At 41.1% G+C, this 24,100-nt stretch overlaps 1 protein-coding gene across 1 annotated transcript in view; it reads left to right on the forward strand.

Moving 5' to 3' along the window:
- The first annotated feature begins 6,177 nt into the window (after positions 1 to 6,177).
- The window catches only part of TRPC6 (transient receptor potential cation channel subfamily C member 6), a 108,668-nt gene continuing 90,745 nt past the window's right edge, over positions 6,178 to 24,100 (forward strand). Inside the window, exon 1 of the mRNA XM_075050047.1 lies at positions 6,178 to 6,569. Coding sequence (XP_074906148.1) covers positions 6,427 to 6,569 — 143 coding nt within the window. The 5' untranslated portion in view covers positions 6,178 to 6,426. The remainder of the gene's footprint in view (positions 6,570 to 24,100) is intronic.

Raw genomic sequence — 24,100 nt, forward strand, 5'->3', positions numbered from 1 at the left:
ATTAAAAGGACATATGGTTATTGAAAATATTTTATTTCTTTATGTAATGACAGAAGGTAGACAAAGGAAAAAATCTAATTTTGATCTCACTTATACTGATTTAGTAATGCTGTAATTCTATTGATTTCTGTCAGATTACTCTTGCTTTTCACAAAGTACACGACCTCTGGTCTAACATGCCTTTACATATACACTCTTTTTGGAAAGTTAATACTTTTCCACTTCCTTGGAAACAAGCAAGGTATTTTCCACTTAATTCTATCTAGTTTTGATTTCAAATATCCTCCTACTCACTTATATTAGAGAAGGAGTATCATTATCTGTAATGGGAATAGGGGCTTGATGACTAGTAGTGTTCTTTATCTTTGAGCAGCATGGCTCAGACTACTGGGTTGGAACCACAGTATTTATCCAAAACCCACAAAATTATGTGTAATGAAACTGCAATGGATTTAATGACATATTTCAGTTGCACTGACTTTTACAGTGTAGATACAGTACAGGTGGGTGTTAGTGCATTTCAGATTTTTAAAACTAATTGACAATAATTAATTATACCATGTAAACCAGGGCAAATGTAGCATGACAGACCTTGTGTGAAAGTGCGTAGAGAAGAATTTTATGTTTCTGACAGCAAAAAATAGGATAATGGCTGAGTGGGATCCTGCAAGTCGTGTGTGTATGCACATATGTAAGTGATGGTGGTAGGAGCATCCCTGGCAGTCCAGCAATAATGATGCTCCTAGAAATCTCTGTCTCTCCCCAAACTAGAGTCCTGAGTATAAATGTCCAGGTAGGAACACATCCTTAAATTCATTCCTTCTCACTGCAGACCCTACTTCTCTCCCCTCTCTCTTGCAGTGCAAAAGTTCTTCAGTATTTCCTTCCCCTGAACACCCCAGGGCCTTCTTAGCCAGGACATTTTGGACAGCTTTTGAAAACATTTCTACTGTTTCTGTGATCCAGTCCTAGTGCTCTCCTCCGGGTGCCAATATCCACTAGCCATCTGAGCCCACCTCCTCATCGAGCTCTCCTTTGCAGAAAAAAGGCCCAGCTGTAATTTCTGACAGTGATTAAAATTCACACTTGCAGCATTCTGTGGGAAGAAAAGGAGTACAGGTATGAGCGCCAAATGTGAAGCATGGCCAGAAGGCACTATACTAGGGAAGACTTTTAGACGCAGGGAAGATTTCCTGGTGGCACAACATGATTCTGTCCTCATTCAGATTTAGGCAAAGGCAGAGACTAGTTGTGATTAGAAATAGTAGTTGACAATACTTATTTCATTTTTTTTATGGAGAGAACTAGCAAAACTACCAAGTAGCAATAGTTCACTTTGCTGGCTTTATAAAAAGCAAGTCTTGAGTCCTGTACTATGTAGCAGGAAGGAATTCCAGCAGGCAGGTTACACATCTTTCACACCTCCAAGAAACCAGCATTCCTTCGGTGTACAGCACACTTTACTTTCCAAGTGATGCTCACACCCACAGCAGTGAGAGTGCTCAGCCATGGCTCAGTTACACTGACTTGCCCCGTTCCTGGTTTATACAAGTGTATCTTTGACAGTATTCCCAGTGCAGAACAGAGCACCAGGAAACCATGACTGTGGTGTGTGCTGGAGTACCTTTGTCAGTGCAATCTAACCAGCTCACGCAACAAGACTTTGGTTAAACATGAACAACTAAATATCATTCTATGAATCCTTGAAAGTTTCCGGACTACAAGTACAGGTTGATGTTGCCACTGCCTTTTGCTCCTAAACAGGTTTAGGTTAGTCTGCAAGTAAGCAATACAATTGCACCTATATTTTGCTGTATAGAGATAACCTTTACGTAAGTTATTCAGTGAGGCTGAATCATGGTGCTGTGCTATTCTGCATGGCTTCTTTTGCAGCTTTCATTGCCATGGTACCCAAGTGACTTCTAGTAGTGCATTAAGCAATGTGCCTGTCACTCGTCAGGCGAGATCGCACCATCTCTCATCCTTTCCCCTGTATCGGGAATAGGAGCTTTCAGTTCTGTTTTTCGTCTTTCTGAGTGAAATATCTCAGTCACTATACTTGACTGAGTGAATGACGATGGAATAGTTTGTAACTTGCTGTCTGTAATAAAACCAATTAAGCCAGCCCTAAACTAACACTTCCATTTCACACTAAATATATCAGTTCTTTTTATCTGAGAAGACAGATGTATTTTCAGATTATGTAATAAAAAAGGTGCACGTAAGGGAAATATTAAGCGGGAAAACATTTCAATTTTTGTATCATCAGTCAGGGTTATAGATTTTTTATTTCAAAGAATGAAAGGTTAATACGCGTACAAGTCAGATAAAGACTCAGAAAAACTAGCTCTTTTTTCTAGTCCTGTATTCACTCTGATTTAAAATGTATATCTGGATGGGAAAGACTGCAGTGAAGATCTGATAACTTTTTCTAGAACATGTACAGCAATTTCATTTTAATTCGATTTGCAATTTAAATGTCTAACGAAACACTGCATAAATACCAATAATGGGTAATTCATTAAAAAATAGCATATGTTGTTTATCTTTGCAACAGAAACACCAAGTTATTCGCAAAGCCAGAATAATATATACATTTCATTTTGATGTTGGAAAGACATGAAAGAAACACAATGAATAGTTAAAGTCATACTCTCTGATAGGAATTTCTTTTCTTGCCGCTCACAGAAGGAAAGGACCAGTGCCTGCTTCTTCATCCCAGCATTTTGCCTTCCAAAGTAATTCTGTGTAACCTCACTAGCTTTCAGATACTTACGAATGGATCATCATCCCATGACTATTACTCAAAGAAGGAAATAGATGCAAGTTCACTCCTATATCCTGAACTGTTCAGACACAAATATATCCAAAGGACCGTAAGTGCAACAGGACACACCACCTTCAGCCATGGTTTCCATCATCTTGTGACTCTTGGAATATCCATTGACTTCAGAAGATGTGTGCTTACCTAACAGCTAGTAGAAGTATGGTCCACTCCTGTAGTGCTGCATGTTTTCACTCTGTAACCAGTCAATGGAGACCAGTCAGTTGCTGTAGTACATTGAAAGAGACTCTTTTTTTTTTTTTTTTTTTTTTTTTTAATAAATCAGGTTGTAAAGATTCAGAATTTCAGCTCAGCATCTTTTTCTCTTTCAAAGGTGATGAACATTTTTTGTTCCTATGACTTGATCTGCCCAATGTTTCTGAAAATTGCACAGCTGTTTAATTTATCAAGTCCTACCAGTCCTTGATGAAGTGAAACAAAACTGCACCATACTGAGGTGGTTTCCTAGAGTTAATTCATACTTGACAAGCATGTAGGGATGGAAAAGCATAGATATTTTATTTATCACTGGACTGAATACAAAAAGACAATATAAGTACAGGGTTTTTTTCACTGTTCCCAAGATAATAGGTACTTTCTCTGTTATGGAGAAAATGTATTGCCCAGAGTTGTGTCTCTGTAAAGATTCCTTTTTATAGTTCATTTTGATAGCACTGCTATGAAACACGAAGGACCAAAACAACCAACCTGTATCACAGAAGTAACGACCACGACCATCACATGCTGTTAATCTAAAATAATAAAAACAGCTTGTAGTGAGATGACCAAGAACTGGAAGAGTTCACAACGCTACCATGTTTCTCAGCTATCAAATACTCAGAAGCAGCTGTTTGTGGTTAACTTTCAGTAAGCAGTGACTAAAAATACTGATGTAGGCTTCCCTGTCAAAGTTGGTTGATAGTCTCATGGTATATCAGTTCTACAGCACGCAGAAATAAGAACATCATATTGTTTTCTTTCACTTTTCACTAGTGCCACTGTTGCAATATGATCTGAAACAAACTATAAGAGTCATCACTGCTACTTATGAGTGTGGCTTCAGAATTTATGGAAGATTTGGGATAGGTGAGAAAGTAAGAGTGCCTGGGGTGATACCAGAGCTTATGAGGCTGAAATAAGAATGAAGACCGAGGAAGGCTTGGGATCTAGGAAGGGAAGCACCTGAGAAAATGAGAAATGTCACCTGGAAGCTGAGAGAGATGCACAAGTTTCATGGGCAAGATGGGAAATAATCCTGGGGGCATTCAAACAGTAAGCAGAGGATTGAAGAAAGCAGCAGAAGAAAACAAAGTGGCTGAGCAGGCTCTGAAATCAAAGGATCTGATAGCCCATCAGCAAAGTAGGATGGTATTAGTTTTAAAAAAGAAGTAAATATATCAGAGGGTGAGCAAGGAAGAACAGAGAGGAAAAAAAAGGGACCTAGAAGAGAGGGTTTGAGACACCAGTCTAGTATCAAATAGAGCAGTTGAAATAAAATGGAGAAATAAAAAAATAGCTGCAAATATTTTGAGAATATCCAAAAAAGACTAAGTGAAGAAGCACTATATCTTCATAACCTACTCATAAAAGAGTAGGACAAGTTAAATGAAATGGCTATGCACAAGAGCAGTGGAACACATTAAAATCCTTCCCATCACAAAGTACTCTGTTACTGGCAAACAATTTTCTTACAATAAAAATATGAGGTATTATCAACAACATATTTCTCACATGCAAAGCCTGCACATAGCTTTATAATTTCTGTTTTTATAGTAATATGAAATAAGAATTAGCATGAGAACTATGAAATACACATGGTAACATTGCTACTAAACCTCCTATTTAAAATAAAATATTCTTTAATAGGAAAAAAATGTTTTGCAAAGAAAGGAAGATTTCTAAAACCCATTGGAGTCTAATTTTAGAAGCCGTAACTATGAGGACAAAAGAAATTTCAGCAACTTTGAGCTCCTGTGGAATTACCTTTGACTGTAGGTATTTCTGAACCTCACGTAAAGACCACGTAAATACTGTTACAACTTCAGAGAGCTGTGAATCTCTTTATATACCTCCTCCTCTTGCAGTTCAGTAGGTGAAACAAGTCTCAGTGGCTCAGTCAGTCATTAAAACCATGGTCTGGCAAAGGCTGGTGGAGACCACGAGCAACGTCAGCCTGCCTGCATGCTTTGCAAATGATCGTGCTGGGGTTTGCCCAGCTAGTTTCTCAGCGTGTCACCAGATTAGGGGAAGGGGTGCATGCCTGAAGAGCAAAGGGCTGTGTGCTATTCAAATACAAACACTGGCAATGGTTTCAGTGTGTGAATATGGCTGGGGATGAGGGAGAGTTTTTAGCTGGATGCACTCATTTTTAACTGTACATTTACAACACTTAGTTATAGATATTTCCTTATGAAATAGCAAGTCTGTTAAGTTTAATGCAAAAGACGTCTATAGGTCATATGTTATTTCTTCAGGGCCTGACATTTTTTCCTATAAAAGTTTGCAGTTATTCTAGTATACGTAAGCTATTTCAATCTACGTAAGTAAAATAAGAATATCATCAAACAAGGTGCTGCCAGTGAAGCGGAACTGAGAAATACAAGTGGACTGGGTTTTGCTGAAGCGCTATTACTGCGCAACTATTTTTTGCTAAGGAAGGTGGTATTTCGCCCTTCTCTTATCTGAAATTGTTAGAGGTGATAAACACAAGCCCTGCTGTGGAACCGATGGACCTCGTTTGTAGAAGGACACGAGCGCAGCACACGCTCTTTCCGAGCCAAAACAAAGCAGTAAGACCTGCTCCTGCTTCCCAACAGCGGGAGTTCACCGCCAGCTGCACGCTCGCAGTCCTGCCAGATCCCTCGGGGAAGAGTCGCGCGGGATTTTTCTCGGGCCGCCGCGGGCCGTCCTTCGCACGAAGAGGTTGAAGGTGAGCGCCGTCGCCGCCGCGGCTGCCCTCAGAGCATCGCCCCTCTTCCCGGGGGCTGCCTTGGGGCCCGGGTGCGTGCGCCTCTCCTCAGAAGGCGGCACCGTGCGGGCGCAGGTGACGCGGTGTCGCGGCGGCGGGCGAGGCCCCGGGGCGGCCGCTGACCGCCAGCTCCGCGGTGGCGGCGGGAGCCGGGGCGGGGCGGGAGCGGCTCGGGGCCGGCCGGAGCGGGGCGGCGGCCGGAGCGGGGCGGGGGGGGGGGGGCGGCGGGACGGCGGGGGCGGCGCGGAGGGGGCACAGCAGCCCCGCAGGGGAGGCGAGCGGGGCCCGCCGCCCTCCCACCTCCCGCCTCCTTCCCGCCGGCCGGGGACGGCCGCGCCAGCTGACGCGCCGCAAACTTTACTGCCCCCCGTTCCGAGCTGCGCCTCGCCTCCGGCGCGGCGGGCGGCGGCGCCGGCCGACACAGGGACCCCTCGCCGGGCTCGGCGGGGCGGGCGCGGGGGGAGCCGAGCCGAGCCGGGCCGGGCCGGGCCGCCGCGCTGCCCCCCCCTCCGCCGGGGGACGCGGCGCTGTGAGGGGAGCGAGCCGCAGTGCCGCGCCCCGGCCGGTTCCGCGCTGCTTCCGCGGCGCCCCGAGGCAGCCGCTGCGCGCCCGGGCGCCTCAGCCGCGGGACACCATGAGCCAGGCGCAGCCCTACGCCCCGCGGAAGAGCAGCTCCCCGGCGGCCGGCGCCCGGCGGAACGACAGCCAGGACTACCTGCTGCTCGACGCGGAGCCGTGCGAGGAGGGCGCCCTGCCGCCCTACGCCTTCTACCCCGTGTGAGTCCCGCCGGCCGGGCCCGGGGGGTCCCTCCCTGCCTGCGCGGGCGCGGAGCGGGCCGGGCGCCGCACTAACTCCCGCCGGAGGGGGAGAGGCGGCGGCGGCGGGACAGGTGCTGGCGGGCAGGGGTGGGTGGGTGACCGGCGGTGCGGGGCTGGGGTGGGCTGGCTGCCGCGGCCGGCGGGAGGTGCCGCTGCCCGCCCGCTGCGCTCCGGCTGGGGCAGAGCCCGTGGCGGGACCCGGTCGTGGGCAGCCGGCTCGGACTCGGTCGTCTTTCCTCGCCTTCCCCGGCGGAGGAGCGGGGTCACGGTGTCGGGGAAGGACGGAGGAGCAGCAGCGGCACCCCCGCGCCCAGCTGGCTGGGGTCTCTTCCCTCGGCGCAGACCGCGGTGCCTGCCCCGCCGTAAGGGAGGCGAAGGGTGGCTTCAGCTCGCTGCCGAGAGAGCTGCGAGAGGCGTCGCTCGTACTTAAAACTAACGGTGCCTAGTGGGTTTAATGCAGTCACAGAAATTTGAACTGCTACCATCAGTTGCTCCCACAGAGAGAGTGCCCATTACCGGGGCGTTCATAAAACCATAATCCTTTCATTGCTGCATTTTGTCAAAATCATCCAGCCTCGGCTAATTTCATTCTCCAAGTTTTGCCAGATAGTTACCATTTAAAGTAGGGTGTAAGACATATGCAATAAAAACTAAATGAAACCTAAATTATAAAGGTTCCAGGAACCGCAATTTTTAACATCCAGGTCAATTGACATTCAGTGTTGACAGTGTCCCTCTGGTTATGTGTTGTCAGCATGACTTCTGTAATTACCACTTGTTAATGCTTCTGACGAGAAGCTATCCCACAGAGGGGGAAAATGGGTATTAAGCAATGCAATATGAGTCCTAAAATCTCAGGTGATTACCAGAAGATGTGTATTTTCTTTTGTACAAATTGTGTTTTATTGCTTAACTGGTAAATTCCAGTTATCAACCTCTCCTAATTTTTGCTGTTTTATCTATGAGAAACTTACCAGCCACTTGCCAACTACCTGCAGATAGAAAAGGAATAACAGCAACGAAACTGGCAACACTCACAGTGTTTGATTATTTATAAACTCAGCTAAGAACAACCAGAGTTTTCAGAATTCACTGCTGTATTGCTATTCCTAAGTGTCTTTTTAGAGTGGTAATTCAGTATGCTCGTCTATCTATAAGTGTATACATTATTGCACGTTGGACTTAAACCCCATCTCAAAATAGATGAATGCATTTGTCTAATGAATGCTTTCTGAAGAAAAAAACTCATGATGGTTAGTTCAGAGATTGGTTCTGACTAGTAGACTTCAGCTTTGAACTAGTACCGTGATTCTGAAGTTCCTTTGCCGTGTACTCATTCAGAATGGTTGTGCAGCTATGAGAGGATATATCTTGCATAAGTGATTCAAAGCATCTCTTAAAACAAAAACTGCAAGGTCTGTGGGGTGCTAATATTTTCACTTCAGCAGTATAAGCCTGTGCTAGTGGCTCTTGGTCCAGCACATGAGTGTGGAGATTGCTTCTCGTCATCTCACAGTGGCTATAAGGAAAGTCTACATCCTAATCAAGTTGCTTTGTAGAACCAGGGTAGGTAGGACTAAATGCAGGAATTTATCTCCATTTATGCCATGTCAAGGCCTTAGATGACTGATTCTATGGTACAGGTAGGTCCAGGACCCTGGAGTCCTTCCCTGATGGAAAGTGTTTCCATCAGTCTTTGAGAGAATAGACAGAAACTACCCAATACATGTGGTGGGTATAAATTTGAGGAAAGTGCCCCTTCCCAAATTTATATGATCACCATTAAAAAGGGTGCTTTAGTGGGCAGTGCTTGTTTTTTACATGCATGTTAGGCATGGGGAAGCTGTCCTTTGGGACCTCTCTGGATGTGGAAAGGAGCCGCTTCACAGGCAATTGTAGACAGGCATTATAGACAATGCCTACACGCAACCACTGTTTTGAATTTTGCTGCCTAAATTCCACCTACATCATGTTTTAGGTACATTTTGCAGATCTGTCTTTTCAGACAGAAATCATTAGTTTTACTAGTGGCATTCATATGGCCAAGAAGATAATCAGATGGCCCATGTTTAGGATATACTGTTTATAATCTTTGTCATCTACATGCAGTAAGAATACTTTTCTCTACTGTATTTGAAAATCCTCACATGACCAGTATTTCCTGATGTTATTATGGTAGAGAGTATGTATGAATCTTACCTTGTATCTGTAGAGTCATAAGATCTCTGGAGATCCTGAGGATACTGCTGATGAAGGGCATGTATTACCCTGACAGATAAATTATGTAAAATCAGTATTTCATGTGCTGTGAATCTACTTGGACTCAGTGTGCATGCCTTAGCAAGTCTGTCCATACATGGTTTGTCAGTGTTTATTCTTTAGCTACTTCTCAAAAAATGTGGAGCTGGTCATGCTGTTGGATGCCATATTTTTTCTTGAAGTCCTTGTATGAATCTTTGGTGCTCATTGGATTACGAGTCTAAACCATGGGGTCTGTGGGTCTGTCCACTGAGATAGAGCTACGTGTCCTTTGAGATCGAGTGGTACCTCTGTGCTTAAATGCAAACACAAGAAAATAACCCTCCAGATTATATTGTTTGATGTATTAAAATGTTTCGACTAAAGCTACTTACATTTCACTTAGAGTATTTCTTGGTATTTCCAATTGCTAAGGGTATTTTTTTCAAACTAAGTGGAAAACGATAGGCTTTGTTTGCATGTGCAAAAATGCCCCAAGGACATCTCATGTGATGGTGATTAATGCAAAACAGTAAGGCAGAGTACAGCTAATGTCCAAAAACAGCTGAAGTGTACCTCCTTTTAAGTATTACTGAGAGGGTAACACGCTTATTGGTATAATATGGCATGTGACTGTTGCTTGAAAAGTAGTCTGATTCCAAGGAATAGTTTTCTTCAAGTGGCGATTTAGTGCTTATGCTGATGTTATTGCATGTGTTGTTTGTAGAACATGTTTTTCATGTGTTGCTTTGTGACTGCCTTTAAATGGTTTAGTGGCTGGCTAATAATAAAAAAAACCAACACATTTTAAGAGAACTATTTCTTGTATTTGTAAATAAAGCCCTAATCCATCAAACTACTACTTTAGTTCAGTGGTGTTACTCCTCACCCTTGATATCCAGTCCCTTTATAACAGCAAATAATTGTCTGTTTAATAAAAGACATTGAGTTTGCCTTTTTACTTTTTTTTTTACCCCAGGTGATTTTTCAGATGATTCATTAATTGCAGAATAGCATGGTCACATTAAAAATCAGAATAATTGTCAGTGATCAGCCCAGCTGGCTTGATGTTGTGTCAATGAGTTCAGCAGCACTGATTGGGTTATTCTGTTATATTTAGGCTGAGACAGTATAGTGTGCTTAAATATTAAATTACCTGTACATTGGAAAAACATTTGAAATACTAACCTGTCAATGTTAACTGACTCTGTGAGTAGCGAGAGACCTGACAGACTTACTCATATATTCGAGGCTCTGAGTTTTAGTACTCGTGCTTAACAATGTGCATTGTATGAAATGAGTGTGAATTCAGTACCACTCTTCCTGAAGAACAGCTTTATTGTGTCCGAGGTAGCTGCTACCTTTGTTGCAAACAAGACTTCAGCAAGGTACCTTGGGCTCGTCAGCCGTGCCAAGTAGGGTCACACAGTCTTTTGGCAGTAAGTGGATAGAAGACTCTTACCTTTATTTGCGGTATGGTGCAAAATGAAATTCTAATGGGATTTTGTGCTGAAAATTCTTGCTTTTCTTTTGAATTCAGAACCTTTGGGAGGAAAAACGTACTTCAGGCTATCTGCAGAATTTGTAATTCAATGGTTTCCAAAAGTTAAGGCTACTTTTTAAGAATGAAATAATTGTATATTAGAAATGATAAGCAAGTAAACTCTTTCTAGGAGTCCTCTTCCATCTAGTCATCAAGTTTCACCCCTAATGTATCAAAAAAGACATTGTGACATACATGTCAGAAGATTGCCTCCAGAAGTACAAAAATGTGGATACATTTTTTTTTTCCTCTTGTACAAGTGTTTCATTGGCAAAGAGCCCGGTTTTGTAGTTTAAAACAAGATGGAAAGTGCATTTTAAGGTCTAAGCCCAAATCTGAGTGCTGATGTGCAGTGGGATTTGAACGTGATAGTACTTGTATGTAAACTTCCCTGCTGAAAAAATGTTATTGAAGAACAGATTGTCAGCTTACTGAACTAGTGAGAATACACTAATTCAGTCAGACATCTGGTTATATTGCTTATTTATACTTTCAAATATTTTGCATGCTGAAAAGTAAGTATGTTTTCTTAGACCCGTGAGGAAGGATAATTATGCATTAAAATGTCAGTTGTAAAGTAAATGAGGCACACAAATTATCAGATGAAAACAGGGGAAAAAAGGGTTCTGATGTGCATAACTGCCTTGAGGCGTAGATTATTCCTCAGCTTTTGTGGTTTTCAGATCAAGTGTTTCTCAGCACTATCAAACCCAATACATACTTTAAAACCATTTCTTTGTTAAATAATATGTTTAATAATTTCTTTCCTCACTGCAATACAGCAGTTTCTGCTGTTGGTGTAACATCATTTTTATCTCCAGCCTCAACTATCTTGCTTGAAATGACCTGTAAAATTATCTTCCAGACTCTTCATTAGACATAATCTCTTCAGGGAGTACTGTGCAGTGTGGCAGCTGTGTTTCAGATTGCTAGTCTCTTTGCTGAGATGCTATGTCCTCTGAAAATATGTTGCAATAGTTTTGTTGATAGCAAAAACGCACAAGAGTTAGTATGGAGGGGGGGTCATTTCCTTTTACAGCCTAGTGGATGGAATACTTTCCTATGAATTAGGACTAATGGACCTACATCCTACAGGGCACAGGAAAATCATGTCTGGGTCTCTCATATTCTGGGTGACTGAATTTAATCCCCCAAATCTTGGGTAAAAGAACATCACCATTATTACCAAGCCCCCGAAAATCCAGCGTGTAGTTCCTTCTGCATTTCCTACAAGTATCTAGAACAGAATGCTTCACTTTGAACTGAAGATATGCTCAATGTTGAGTTCTGCTTTTTTTTTCCCCTAAATACATTTTTTTAATCTGAATGAAGAATAACAAATACTTTGTTTTACATCAAAAAGAAAATATATTTATTTTGATATTTCAGCCTGACAGGCTAATTAGTAAAAAAAAATTGGTCACATGGTCTGATGTTTCCTGCCTCATCAGAAATGAGGAAAAAAGAAACCATAACCATGTTTTTTGGGGGTAAGACATTCAATAAAGGTTTCTTTTAAAAGACTGTCAGAGCAGACTGGCAATATTTATTTCACCTTGGTAAGCTGAGGTCTGTTGCTAGTGAGTACTGTTCTAGCTTACCCGTGCAGCTCAGTCAGTAAAGTGCATGGTAGTGGCCGGGGATAGGTGCTGGTTTGGTGGTCTTCAATATGCTCTGTTCTGGCACATCCCTGAAGCAGACTTAGTATTCTGTAGATGCAGTTTTCTACCAGATCATTTTATGCTTTGAAGCTGTTTGAAAAAACAGTGAGTTTATGCAGAAACTGGTACACAGCCTAAAAATTAGCTCTTAAAGGTGAATTGAACCACATATGTTCAGTTTTGGTGAAGACTTGCAGGATTTGTTGTTAAGCACTTTTGTATTCACTGCATATGCTCACTAATTTGAAAGTGAACTTCTTTTGGTCAGCTATATTACTTGAATGATTTCCTATGCTAATACTTCATAATCAACTTTGCTTGACCCATTGCAGTATTTCTGTAGGTTTATTTGTACCTATTCTTAAGAAAAGGGTATGTTTGTGGATCACTCTTATATAGTTACCGAACAAATGAAAGTCACTTCCCTGTGGGACCTAATTTTATAAAACTGGAAGCTTTCCATGTAAATATAAGTAATTTGTTAAATTTGCATGAGGAAGGTGAGTAGCGATTAAGAAATGTGTGGGATGTATATGGCATACTTTTCACTGTAAATGTTAATAACAAGTGTGTTCTTTGTCAAACACCCTCCCAGCAGCACTTGCCACCACAGAAGCTGAAGGTTATAATAACTGGCTACTTGAAGAATTCCTGCCAGCCATCAGTGTCCCCAAATAAAGGTGACTTGGCATGGTGGGTCTACCTCATCATGCTGTGTTTAGACTTCCCAGCTCTGCAAACATGAGCAAAAGAAAATTTTGGCAGTTAAACTACATTCATCAAATTCTTTATAACTTGGTTTCATACCTCAAACTGTGATGCAGTGCAAGGCAATGACTTAGCAAAGGGCTTCAATCTTAAAGTGCATAAAATGAGTCTTACATACATGTCTGCGCACATACTTGTGAGTGTAGACACTTGCTCAGAGCCTACTCAACAGGAGGCTTAAAGGATTTGCGTTGATAAGCAGTATTTAAATGTAAGTTTTGATAATTAAATGTGGACAAAAAGCTTAGTGATAATTAAATTACATGCAGTTTTCTCTGGAATGGATTAACATTTTTATCTTGAAGTAGAACGGCTATTATTTGTTTAGCAATGACAACTTACATACATAATCAAGTATAATATTTTTAGCAAAATAGGAGTTATTGAATATAATGTGAAGATGACTAATTAAAGTTTGGGTTTATTTTCTATAACATTTCTCTATAACTACACTTTTTCATACCGTTAGTACAATTGACAGCACAGCTCTATTGTCCTGCCCAACATAACATATCTAAATAAACATTTGTCAATATTAAAAAAAAAAATTAAAAAGTAAGCTTTGGCATTAGGAATGAAATGTGAGACTGGGTACAAGAACCCCAAGTAAGTGGAGTAGAAGAGGAACTACATATTAAGAATTGTCATTTTAGGTGGGTTCTCAAAGCTATGTGGGGCATGTGGATAGCTTCTTTTCTGCAAGGGTTCAATATAATTTCATTTTGTTTAAAAAAAGTTACTAATTTTGACAAAATGGCAGTGTTGTGGATGTGGATTTGCTGGCTTTGTTGTGGATGGGCCACTTTTTTTAACGTGGAATAGTAGTAATGAAATAAAAACAACAAATAGTGATAATAATAATACTCATGAATCACTAAGAAGTAGATGTGATGCCCACCTCTTTGCTCAAACATTCCTTCAGTCGTGCCCTCAGTCATATTGCTGTTAATGTTCTCCCTTATACATCATTAATTAAAACCAACACCAACCTTGCCCACTGCCAGCTCAGAAGAACGTGACTGGAGTTCTTTTTTGCCCTTAGAAATTGATTAAATACTGGGTTTGCTGTCAGCATTTACCTTAGCTAAGAAATTAAAGAACTGAGGGTTTTTTAAAATTATTTGGTGCCTGTGAGGCCTTCCCATGCTGTTAGAAAGAAGGATCATGAACCAAAAGATCATGGTTGATGCAAATTGGATTTAAAAATACCCCAGAAAACAGAGTACAGATCACAAGGTCTGTATGATGCAGCGCTAGCAATTTTACAGAATATTCAGACTGGAGAATTTCCATGAAACTTTGCTGCTTTGTTACCAAATCTTGAATGAAACAGTGCATCTCTTACAAATGGCACCTCATATTCTTTTGAGTTAAGTCCTGGTCTATTGAAGGTAGTGGAGTTTTGCTGGATAGCCCAGGTGTTTAGCAAGTTCATATTACAAATTGACTCAGTTGTAAATGACCAGCAGCAACAGGCCCTCCTGACCACGTGCACAAAGAGCTGTTCCAACAGACTTACGCTTGGCTCAGTTGTGGTATGTCAGCAGTTGTGCACATGGAAGGTTTTAATCCCTGAGCTGCACAGGAGACCTCATATATTTCTAATGAGATGCTGGTTAATTGCTGCTAATAAGGGCAAACTACGATGGAGCCAGTTGACTTGTTACTTTGAAAAGAGAGGACCTTGATTTCACCATGATGTGTAGGGACCCACCACGTGCAAGCAGGCAGTCTCTAACTCGGAGCTAGACAGTAACTAGCTGGAGACTGAGGAGGTTTCGAAAAGACTTGGCAGCCACAGCCATCCTGGTTACTCCTGAAACATTATTTTTATGCATCCTGATCAGCTCGACTAGCAGATAGGTATGTGCCCAGGAGACTGACAGGCTGGACTACAGGGCTGGTCTGTTGCCTCCCATCTTCTTCTGTCAGCACTTACGTTAGTTCAAATGGACGCTTAGTTGTAAGGATTTTCTTCCTGGCCCAGTCTGGGTTTCTCCTGTCGTGCGCATTGACTGAATTTAGGAATGATGACTGATTGCTTAGAAGCCTTTCAAAAGGGAAGATTCCCTCATCTTTGAGGAGTGATTTATATTTTCTTTCTCTTCTGTAAGATTTTTGCCTGTGGTGTACATGTTTCAGCTGTTCTAGACATGATTTTTCTCCCCTTTTTAGAACAGGTAGCCAGGTCAGACTGCTAAACTTTGTTAGGCCTGCTCTGTGTACACATCTTAGGCCTGCCAAGTGGTAATAATCCAATACTTGGTGCTTATTTTAAGGCTCTTGAAGTGCATTGCAAACGGACGCATTGCACATAGTCCAGCTGTCAGCCTTCCAGCCACTGGGTGCTTGGCAACAGAGAGCACGGTTCTTACAACAGCAGTGTTTTAAATCACGGATTGTGTCAATTCAACACCTCTACAGCACCTGGCACATTGCAGGAGAATGTAACAGTGGTACCACCACACCAGCATGGATCCAGGAGATACTTCTAACTGAGGTAGAGCTTGTGGGAGGATGCTTTGGGAACTGGCATCACAAAGCTCTGAAGGTCTGTGCCATTGAGACTCATGCCGTGAACGTCACGATTACCATTTCTCTGCTAATCATGGTGTGGGAAAGTGCCTTCCCTTCCCCACGTGCCCACACACATGCCAAGTAACACGTAGCAGATGCCCACTTATGAGTGGGGGCTTGTGATGGGGACAGTGTCTGATACGTCTGATCACTTAGTGGGCTCCTGCGTCCATCCCACACAAAACAGCTGAGCTCAAGAGAGATGCGTGTCTCACTACACAGGGAGCTTAACGCCATGAAAGATCCAGATATTAGTTAAAATAGTGGGTTGTAGGGGTTTTTTTCTAACCATTTGCAGTATGTGCCAATGTTTACGGTCACATTCTGTGAGTTTCTAACCATGTTTAGTGATTTATGTGGGATCAGAACCATTATATTGATTTTTTTTTTTTTGGTAATCCTTCAGAAAACACAGTGACCTTCTTCGAGAATTGTTCCTAACCAACTGTTTTTCATGACTGAACACTATAAACTAATTTTCCCTTCTGTTTTGCAATGCAATAATTTATTTTCTATATTAGTTTAGTTCCACTCTGCTAATCTTTGTTTTTATGCATTATTTCCTTAAGCTAATTCAAAATTACTTTCAATTTTCAAGTGTTTTTTAAAAATTATTAATGAAATATCACATGTACTAGAAATTTCTAGTTTATTACCTGCAGTTGCTAAGTTTGTTGGATTATACATGAGTTGAAGATATATTTCTTTTTTTTTTCTTGCTGGATTTATTAATTTATAGTTAATTCCAGTAAACCTTCTATGATGCAAATATATTAAGTACAGAAAGATTTTGAAATGGTAATTTAAAGGTTATAGAGCTTTATTTTGGGCACATGTGGGAGAGGAGTCTTTTCAGAAGTGAATATAAATGTATATAATACTAGTGGCACTTATTTAAAGGGAAATCCCATGCTGTGAGAACTCTTGAGCTTCTCTTAGCTCAGAAGTGAAGGATGAATCTGTATGCTCATGGATCTACCTGCATGTCGTGGTTTAACCCCAGCCGGCAAACAAGCACCACGCAGCTGCTCACTTACCTCCGTCGCAGTGGGATGGGGGAGAGAATCAGAAGAGTAGAAGTGAGAAAACTTGCGGGCTGAGATAGACAGTTTAATAGGTGAAGCAAAAGCCACACAAGCAAAGCAAAACAAGGAATTCATTTACTGCTTCCCATCAGCAGGCAGGTATTCAGCCATCTCCAGGAAAGCAGGGCTCCATCACCTGTAACCGTTACTTGGGAAGTCAAACACCATCACTCTGAATGTCTCCCCCTTCCTTCTTTCCTCAGCCTTATATGCTGAACATGACATCATATGGTCTGGAATATCCCTTGGGTCAGTTGGGGTCAACTGTCCCGGCTGTGTCCCCTCCCAACTCCTTGTGCCCCCCCAGCCTCCTCGCTGGTGGGGTGGGGTGAGAACCAGCAAAGCCCTTGGCTCTGAGCCCTGAGCACTGCTCAGCAGGAACGAAAACATCCCTGTGTTATCAACACTGTTTTCAGCACAAATCCAATACATAGCCCAATACTAGCTACTATGAAGAAAATTAACTCTATCCCAGCAAAACCAGCACACTATACCACATCTGCTGCCTGGCTTTTGCTTTCCTCTCTCCTGTAGGAGCACATGGACTAGGATGGTTGCTCAGAGGGTTCAGGCTCTGTATAAGATCAACATGCTCTACTGTACCAGGGAGGTGAAATTAAATTAACTCCAGTGCATTGGGATGCTTGAGGACATTTGCAGTAGAACTTCTAAAATTTCCATGAGATGTACAAGTCCTGCTCTCACTAAATTATCTGACAAATGAGATGCAAAGAGCAGGCTGCTGGATGGTAGCAATGACTCTTCCTCTCTGTAGCTCTTATTTTCCTCTCCCTTTAAGAACAAGTTTCCTATTCATTTCTCAAGACAGTTTTTGAAGACTGCTGTTTTCATAGTTTTCTCAAGTGAGTCTTAGAATCATACTTCTCCCCTTACAATGTACTGTTTTATTTTAATCTCTTTCTGTAAGTGTATCTGAACTGAAGAATGCAAGGAACATTAAGAAAAATGGGATCGAAGTGTGGTAGTGCTAACAGAAGCTAGTTAATACAACTTCATTTTCTGGTAGTGGGGATGGAATTTTCCAAAGATACTAGATATTTTGTATGGCCTCACATTAGCATTCTCACTTCATGGTCTTAAAAACTAAAAGCACACAACATCAACATCACTGGAAAGTTTGGGCTGCAGTCTGTGTTACTGTTCTGAGTCCCATGGAGGTCGGTGAGGGTGAAAGTCTGTGCCAGCCTCTTGCTGTCCAGGAAAGGCTAAGGAGTTACAACAACATGGCAGGTACTGTGAAGGAAGAATAGGTGTATCTTGAACGGACATCTGAGCAACAAGTAAAACAAGAAAAATTGGAGGGGGAGAGGAACGTAAGTTTCTGAAGATACAGTCTATTCTATTTAAAACATTTTGTAGAGCACTGCTAACAAAAAAGTCAGCAATAGCAGTATCTCCAGAAAGTCTGCAGGATGAACCACTGCCTACAGTACAAAGCGGTAGAAGTTAATGTTCTCCACTTTTCTTCAGAAAAGAATTTTAGAGGATTAAGTCAGAAAGCTATTTAATCATTTAGCAACATCTGATGTGAGCACATTGGTAGGTAAACAGCAACTGATGTGATAGTGAAATTTCAGCACTGCTTTGTATGATAAAATAATAATGATCTTACCTAACAAGCTGATATATAAAATATACTCTGGGATTTCTTACCCCAAAGCCACTTCCAGCCTAAAATCAGCAACTGCGTTTAATACATAACTGGAAGGGAAACTGAAAAAAGGATCTAGGCAGGGATTTACAGAGGCAGCAAGGCTAATGCCTCTTAGTCTTACAAAGCTGTCTGAGGATCTTTAATGACCTGAGGTTTCTAAGTTATTGATTTTTACATCAAATCTGAAAAAACAGCAGAAATTTCCCTAGTTGTCAGTGAGAACATTGATAACACCTTAAAGGGAAAGAATATCCTTTGTGGATTAACCAGCTTCAGTTCGTGCAGGATTTGTGACATGTCTCCATGAATCAATGTGGGAGGTGCTGGTACAGGAGTAGCAGCCCTGCTGGGTATCTGTGTGCTTTTTCTGACCTCTGGCTGTGACAAGACTGAATGACTCCCAGCATGCAGGTCTTGATACCTCCAGAAGGCCAGAAAAGGCATGGAGGTGCATAGCGAGGAGGAGGGGAAATAGGGGGGCCCACTGTGGGTGGATATGGTGCAGTTCCCATCTGGTTTTCCTTTTCATTGAAACTCGAGTGTGGGGTGGGTGGGTTGGTGCATGTCCAGGTATCACCTCAAAGACAGCACGCCTGGATGCATGCAGGAAGGTGCAGGAACTTGAGAAGTCTCCTAGTGTTGGTAAAATATGAACAACTTCTGATTGCTTCATATTCTTGAGTTTATGAGTTCCTGATTTCATGAGTCTTGATCTTCTAGATCAGGTCCTAGATATTGCATATTGTGGATCAAGCATAGTAGGATTGACAGAAACTCCACATCCATCCATGGTTTGTTTTCAAATCCTATAACCTTCAGCAAAAATGTCAGGAACTTTACCATCTTCTTTTGCTTTTGATTTAGGCACGGAATTTGAGGTTGGAAGGTGGAAATCCTGCTGATACCTGCTTTTATCTCGGTCGTGGTATTCAAGCTTTTGCCTTAGTTGAAGACTGCTGCTGGGGTGGCAGGAATGGCAACAAATGTAGGAGAGGCTGAGGGATTTGTCTGAAATGAAGCATCCAGCCTGACCTCGTGGTCTGGTCTCCTTCTGTAGTGCGTGAAAGAGACAGGCCCCCTGAGGGGCTAGTTCATTAGATCTGTTTCAGAACTGGGTGAATCATGCTGGTGACTAAAATATTGTGGAAGGATTGTTGATGAATAGCAAATCTATAGTCCACAACACACAGATGCACTGCTGCTAACTTCAGTGGGATTTGTGTTCATATGCCTGTGGAGAATATTATCATCAGTCTTTAATATCCCTGAATATATATTTTGTCCTGAGTTTCACTGTTTGTGTTGTAGTGTCTATCAATAATCGATAGTTTAAATAAGGAAGAAAAGATGATGGATTTCAGAAACAGACTACAGAAATGAGAAATAAGTGATAGACAGTGAAAATCAGCATGTAATTCTTTGACCAAGGCTAAATTCTGATATGTATATATATATATGGATGGATTTTTCTGACATTTGCCTACTGAACTACACAAAACTTGGATTGACTTAATTTTTTTGAGAGAAAATTTTGAGAGAATTAGGAGGGATATTTTGCATGTTAATCATCTGCACCGCATTAGTGAACAGAAGCAGGCAGAAGGACATGATATATAGACCTAACAGCTTTATCTTTTAACAAAAGGAATTTTGTTTCAGATCTTAAATTAAAATCTGAGCTAAGCAATTAGAGTGTAATCCTTCATTTTCATTAAAAGCTTCACTTACAATTTTCAAAAGTATTAAATCTGATTATTTTAAAAATGTAATGATAGAGTCCGTAAGCATCACAAAAGATTTTGCAGAATTTCAGTTCCTGTTTCCTGATTTTTCAGTTGGTCGGCATAGATAAAGTAGTATTGTAAGTAGGTGATGTAACTTTGTCTCGAAATAGAATTTCTTACAATTAAGGCTGTTTACTTACATTCTGTAATGTCAGATCGTGTTCTGTCCTCTTGAGTTACACGCATGGCTCACTGACATAACCTTTAATTAATTTAATGCTTCTGCAGTCTGCATGCAGGCTAGTACAGGCTGAAGTTGAGAATGTACCTAAGTTGTAAAAAAGATTTTGCTCTGCAATTATTTAAAATTGTAAAACATTAATTGCATAAAATTTGCATAAAGTTTACATAGAAAATAGGATCATTTTCTGTTCAGGAATGAAAGGAAGTCTGCATTTTCAATATCTTATGACTTGCATGTTCACCCAAAATTATTTTCCTCTATTCAAAAATTATTTACATGTATATAGGTTTTTGTTTCGAGTGGCTAGCTACTGTCCCTGGGGTTTAAGGAAGGATCCTGGCCACTACTAATCATAGGGTAGCATGCCATTTTCTCCTCAGGGCTGAAAGACACCAACAATACAAGTCTCATTTAGAAACATGAGGACAGTTTTGGAGAATCAAAATTGCATGAGAGATGCAGCAGCAAAATGTCTTTTCTGAGTGAGAGGTAATTTCTGAGTATTTACTACTTTATCTGGAATATTTTTATTGGGAGAGGAGTAAATACATCAACATTATGTTGGGAGAGGAGGAATGTTGTCCCAAATATGAATTACCAGCCAGACAGCCCCTGGACAGCGGCACAGTATGGCTGGCTGCTTTTTGTTTTAAGAAATACGAAACAAGATTTGGAGTGCTGAATGCCACCTGAAAATTCAATTGCCTCCCTCTTTGCAAGCTCACAGCTGGACTTGGCAGCAGGCAGCTGCTGCTCTTTGGCTTGTAAGGGGCCTGGGGATGGCTGAGTTTGGATCCTGCCTCTGTACCTGCTGGGGTTGTACTGCCCTACTATGTAATGGTAGCGGTCAAGATTGTTGCAACTTTATTGGCATAATATCCACCTGTTTGTACTAGGTAAGCCTGTTTTTCTGTGATGCGCCTTGGGCATGTTCACACTTTGCTATACTTATAGTGTTTGTCCTGAACATAGGCAATGGGTCATTAGTAGAATGTGATACCCACTGCAGTATTTGCAATAATGGGGTGATACATTTCAGCACTAGACTGAATCGCCTGACAACCTACCAGACTTCACCCTTAAGAACGATTTGAGACCTTCAGTTGTGAGGTGTGGGGTTTTAAACTTTTGAACTGTTAGCATCAGTGTAGCAAGATGTTATTTCATCACTTACTGTCCTATGGGAAACTGAAAACTAGAGATCCCATTGAAGTTCTGAATAAGTTAGCATAATCCCATTTGACACAACCTGGGAAACTCTTAATAGTTTTGGCTGAAGAGTAGGGTCACCTTACTTCTTGCTCTGCTTAGTAACCCCTGAGCTCAAGACTAAGACACAAGGTGGAAGACAACAAGAAAGCATCTATTGCTGCTATGTATACCTGAAAGCATCAGTTCTGAGAACATAAGAGGCAGTAAATACCAAATTCTGACCGCTAAATACCTTACAAAAAAAAGGCAAGGTGCTAAAAATGATGTAACTGGAAGGAATGTTTCAAAGGAATGCAGAAAGTTAGGGATGTACAAAGTAAGAATGATTTTTTGCCACCTGTCTCCAATCATCAATCAATATCTTCCTAAAAATTCAAGGTCAATTCCAGAAAACAGCAAATCCATCTGAAGCTGCTGTATGTTCTCATGCCCTGGAACTGGTCATTGCAGACTCGGGGAGAGGGACCGCGAAACTATTTTCATGACACTTTTTATATGCAGCATCTAGAGAAACGATATGTTGACTAGACTAGCTTTATATCCCAGAGATTGTTTCTGTTCCTCACTCTTCTAGGCTTACTGCTGCTCCATAGAGTGTGTAGTATAACACTTACAATAGGATCATGGGGTAAAAAAACTTATAAATGAACAAAAATTGCAAGTCAAACTCTGCAAGTGTGTAGGTTTTTTCTTCCCTGCCCCTGCCTTGTTCTGAGATGTCACCTCATAGACTTGGCAAAACAGAACAATTTCATTTTTCCAATAGAGAATATATATGAACACTGTGTTCCCAATTTCCCAAGTCCTATGTAAAAGTGAAAGCTAAGTAAGTTTGGAATTTTTGTTCACATGGAATGTTACTGGTTAAAAAAGTTACAATTTAATTTTTTTTTGCCAAATAAATCTTGACAACACTGTTTTCAGAGATATTCACGATTTACTTTTTGATCCAAAGTGTTCCAATGTCTGAAATAAGAATGTTTAACTCTGACTTGTTGGAGACACCCTAAATCATACGTGAATCAGTTCAATATTAACTCTTTTTGTTTCCCTGCTGCCCAGCTGACTGTATAGAGGACAGTTTCAGCTCTCTGCTGAACTCTCTTTCCTGTAATGCCTACATGACGTTACTCCCATGGCAGGCAGCAGCATTCAGAGTGTATCTGTGCGTTTGTGTTCGGCCAGTGGCGTTCTCTCAGGAGACCAGCCCAGGCAAGGCAAGTGTGACCAAAACTACAATTCTGTCTCCCTTCATTAGGAACACGTAGTTAATTGTTCTGTGGAGCCAATGCAAAGTGGTACATTTCAGATGAGTTACAAAGCAACCATATGAATGCTTTCTTCTCCTCCACAATATTAAGTTTTGGATCCAAGTAACACAAGCTCCCCTTCTCCCCTTCATTTTAATATATTTGGTTAAAATCTAGTAAGTGTAGTTAGACAGTTAGACAAGCAAGAAAGATTCCTGTTGAAAGTTTTTCCTTTTCAAAACCTGTATTCACCACTGGATAAATGAAAAGGCCACTTTGATTCTCATTTCTCCTGGTTTAGTTTATTTCTCCAGCAGAAGAGTTTCCTTTCATCCCAAAGAACTGATGTTGTATGGGTCCTAATTTTGCTAGCATACATGCGATTTCACACTAAAAAATGCTTTACATTGTTATTCTGCTTTGATTCACTAAATTCTGTGCTTGTTAGTGTTAAGTGATAAAGGATGATGTTTCTATGTAACTAAAATTTTTAATTATATGATAATTCTTCTCTAGGGTAAGTTGCAAAACCAGTATAATTTGATAATAAGTAGAACTAAGTAAGAACTGGTTTTGGTTGGTATTTACCGTTGCACCACAATGTCAGTGCTCCAACATCTGCTTTTATGTGTCAGTTTGAATAAATACCCCTTCGGAAGATTTCTTATTTCTTTATTGTACCGTAGTGAATTATTTAGCAGTAAGGTACATTTCTGGGGTGTCAAAGACCAAGTTGCAAGACCTGTTTCAACTCGGGCAGAACAGAAATCTCAATCCACAGTTGCTACCTCCTAAAAAAATGTCAGCAAGTAGGAACCATTCTTCTGTCTGTTCCTTGGGTTTCTTCTTGAAGATAATGGTCTCAAGGTTTTTTCAGTGCATTTTGAAACTTTGTTTTTCCACTGTGAAAGCGAACCTCTTGATTTCCATTTAGATATAGTAACAGTCTTTGTCAAGTGGTTGTAAAAGCCTCCCTATGTATTCTATTATTACTACCTAACTGGACAGCTACAACGACTAATGATATTGTCAAATATACTAGCTCAGGGATTTCTTCTATTCTGTGGGATCAAAGGCAACACAGTGTTCAGTTGATGCCAGGGCTTTTTACTCACTTTTGAGTGGTGGTGGGGGGCAGAAGGTTCTTTACATTTTACAAATGTCACAGGAAAATATTCTGCAATTATGAAGTAACAGTAACTGTTAAAGGTCTCATTTTATGTCTTTGATCTATCAAACCAGGTCTCTCTCTTACATTGTGCTGTGTATTGGAATCATTATTACTTCTCAGGTCTGAGAAAGGCAAATGATCTTTTCCTGCTGGAATTGCGTTTGTGACTTGCCACCAATTCTGTTTTCACTAAAAGTGTTCCTGAGGTCGGGATACTAAGTACTTTATTTGTGCATAGCAGGGAACAATAAACATCATAATCAAGAATAAAGAAATTACTTTTTAATAACAGTAATTACAGTTATTAGAAGTAAACTAAAGTAATTACTTTTTTTACATTG

Source organism: Buteo buteo, chromosome 18, assembly GCF_964188355.1.
Source record: "Buteo buteo chromosome 18, bButBut1.hap1.1, whole genome shotgun sequence".
Lineage (NCBI taxonomy): Eukaryota > Metazoa > Chordata > Aves > Accipitriformes > Accipitridae > Buteo > Buteo buteo.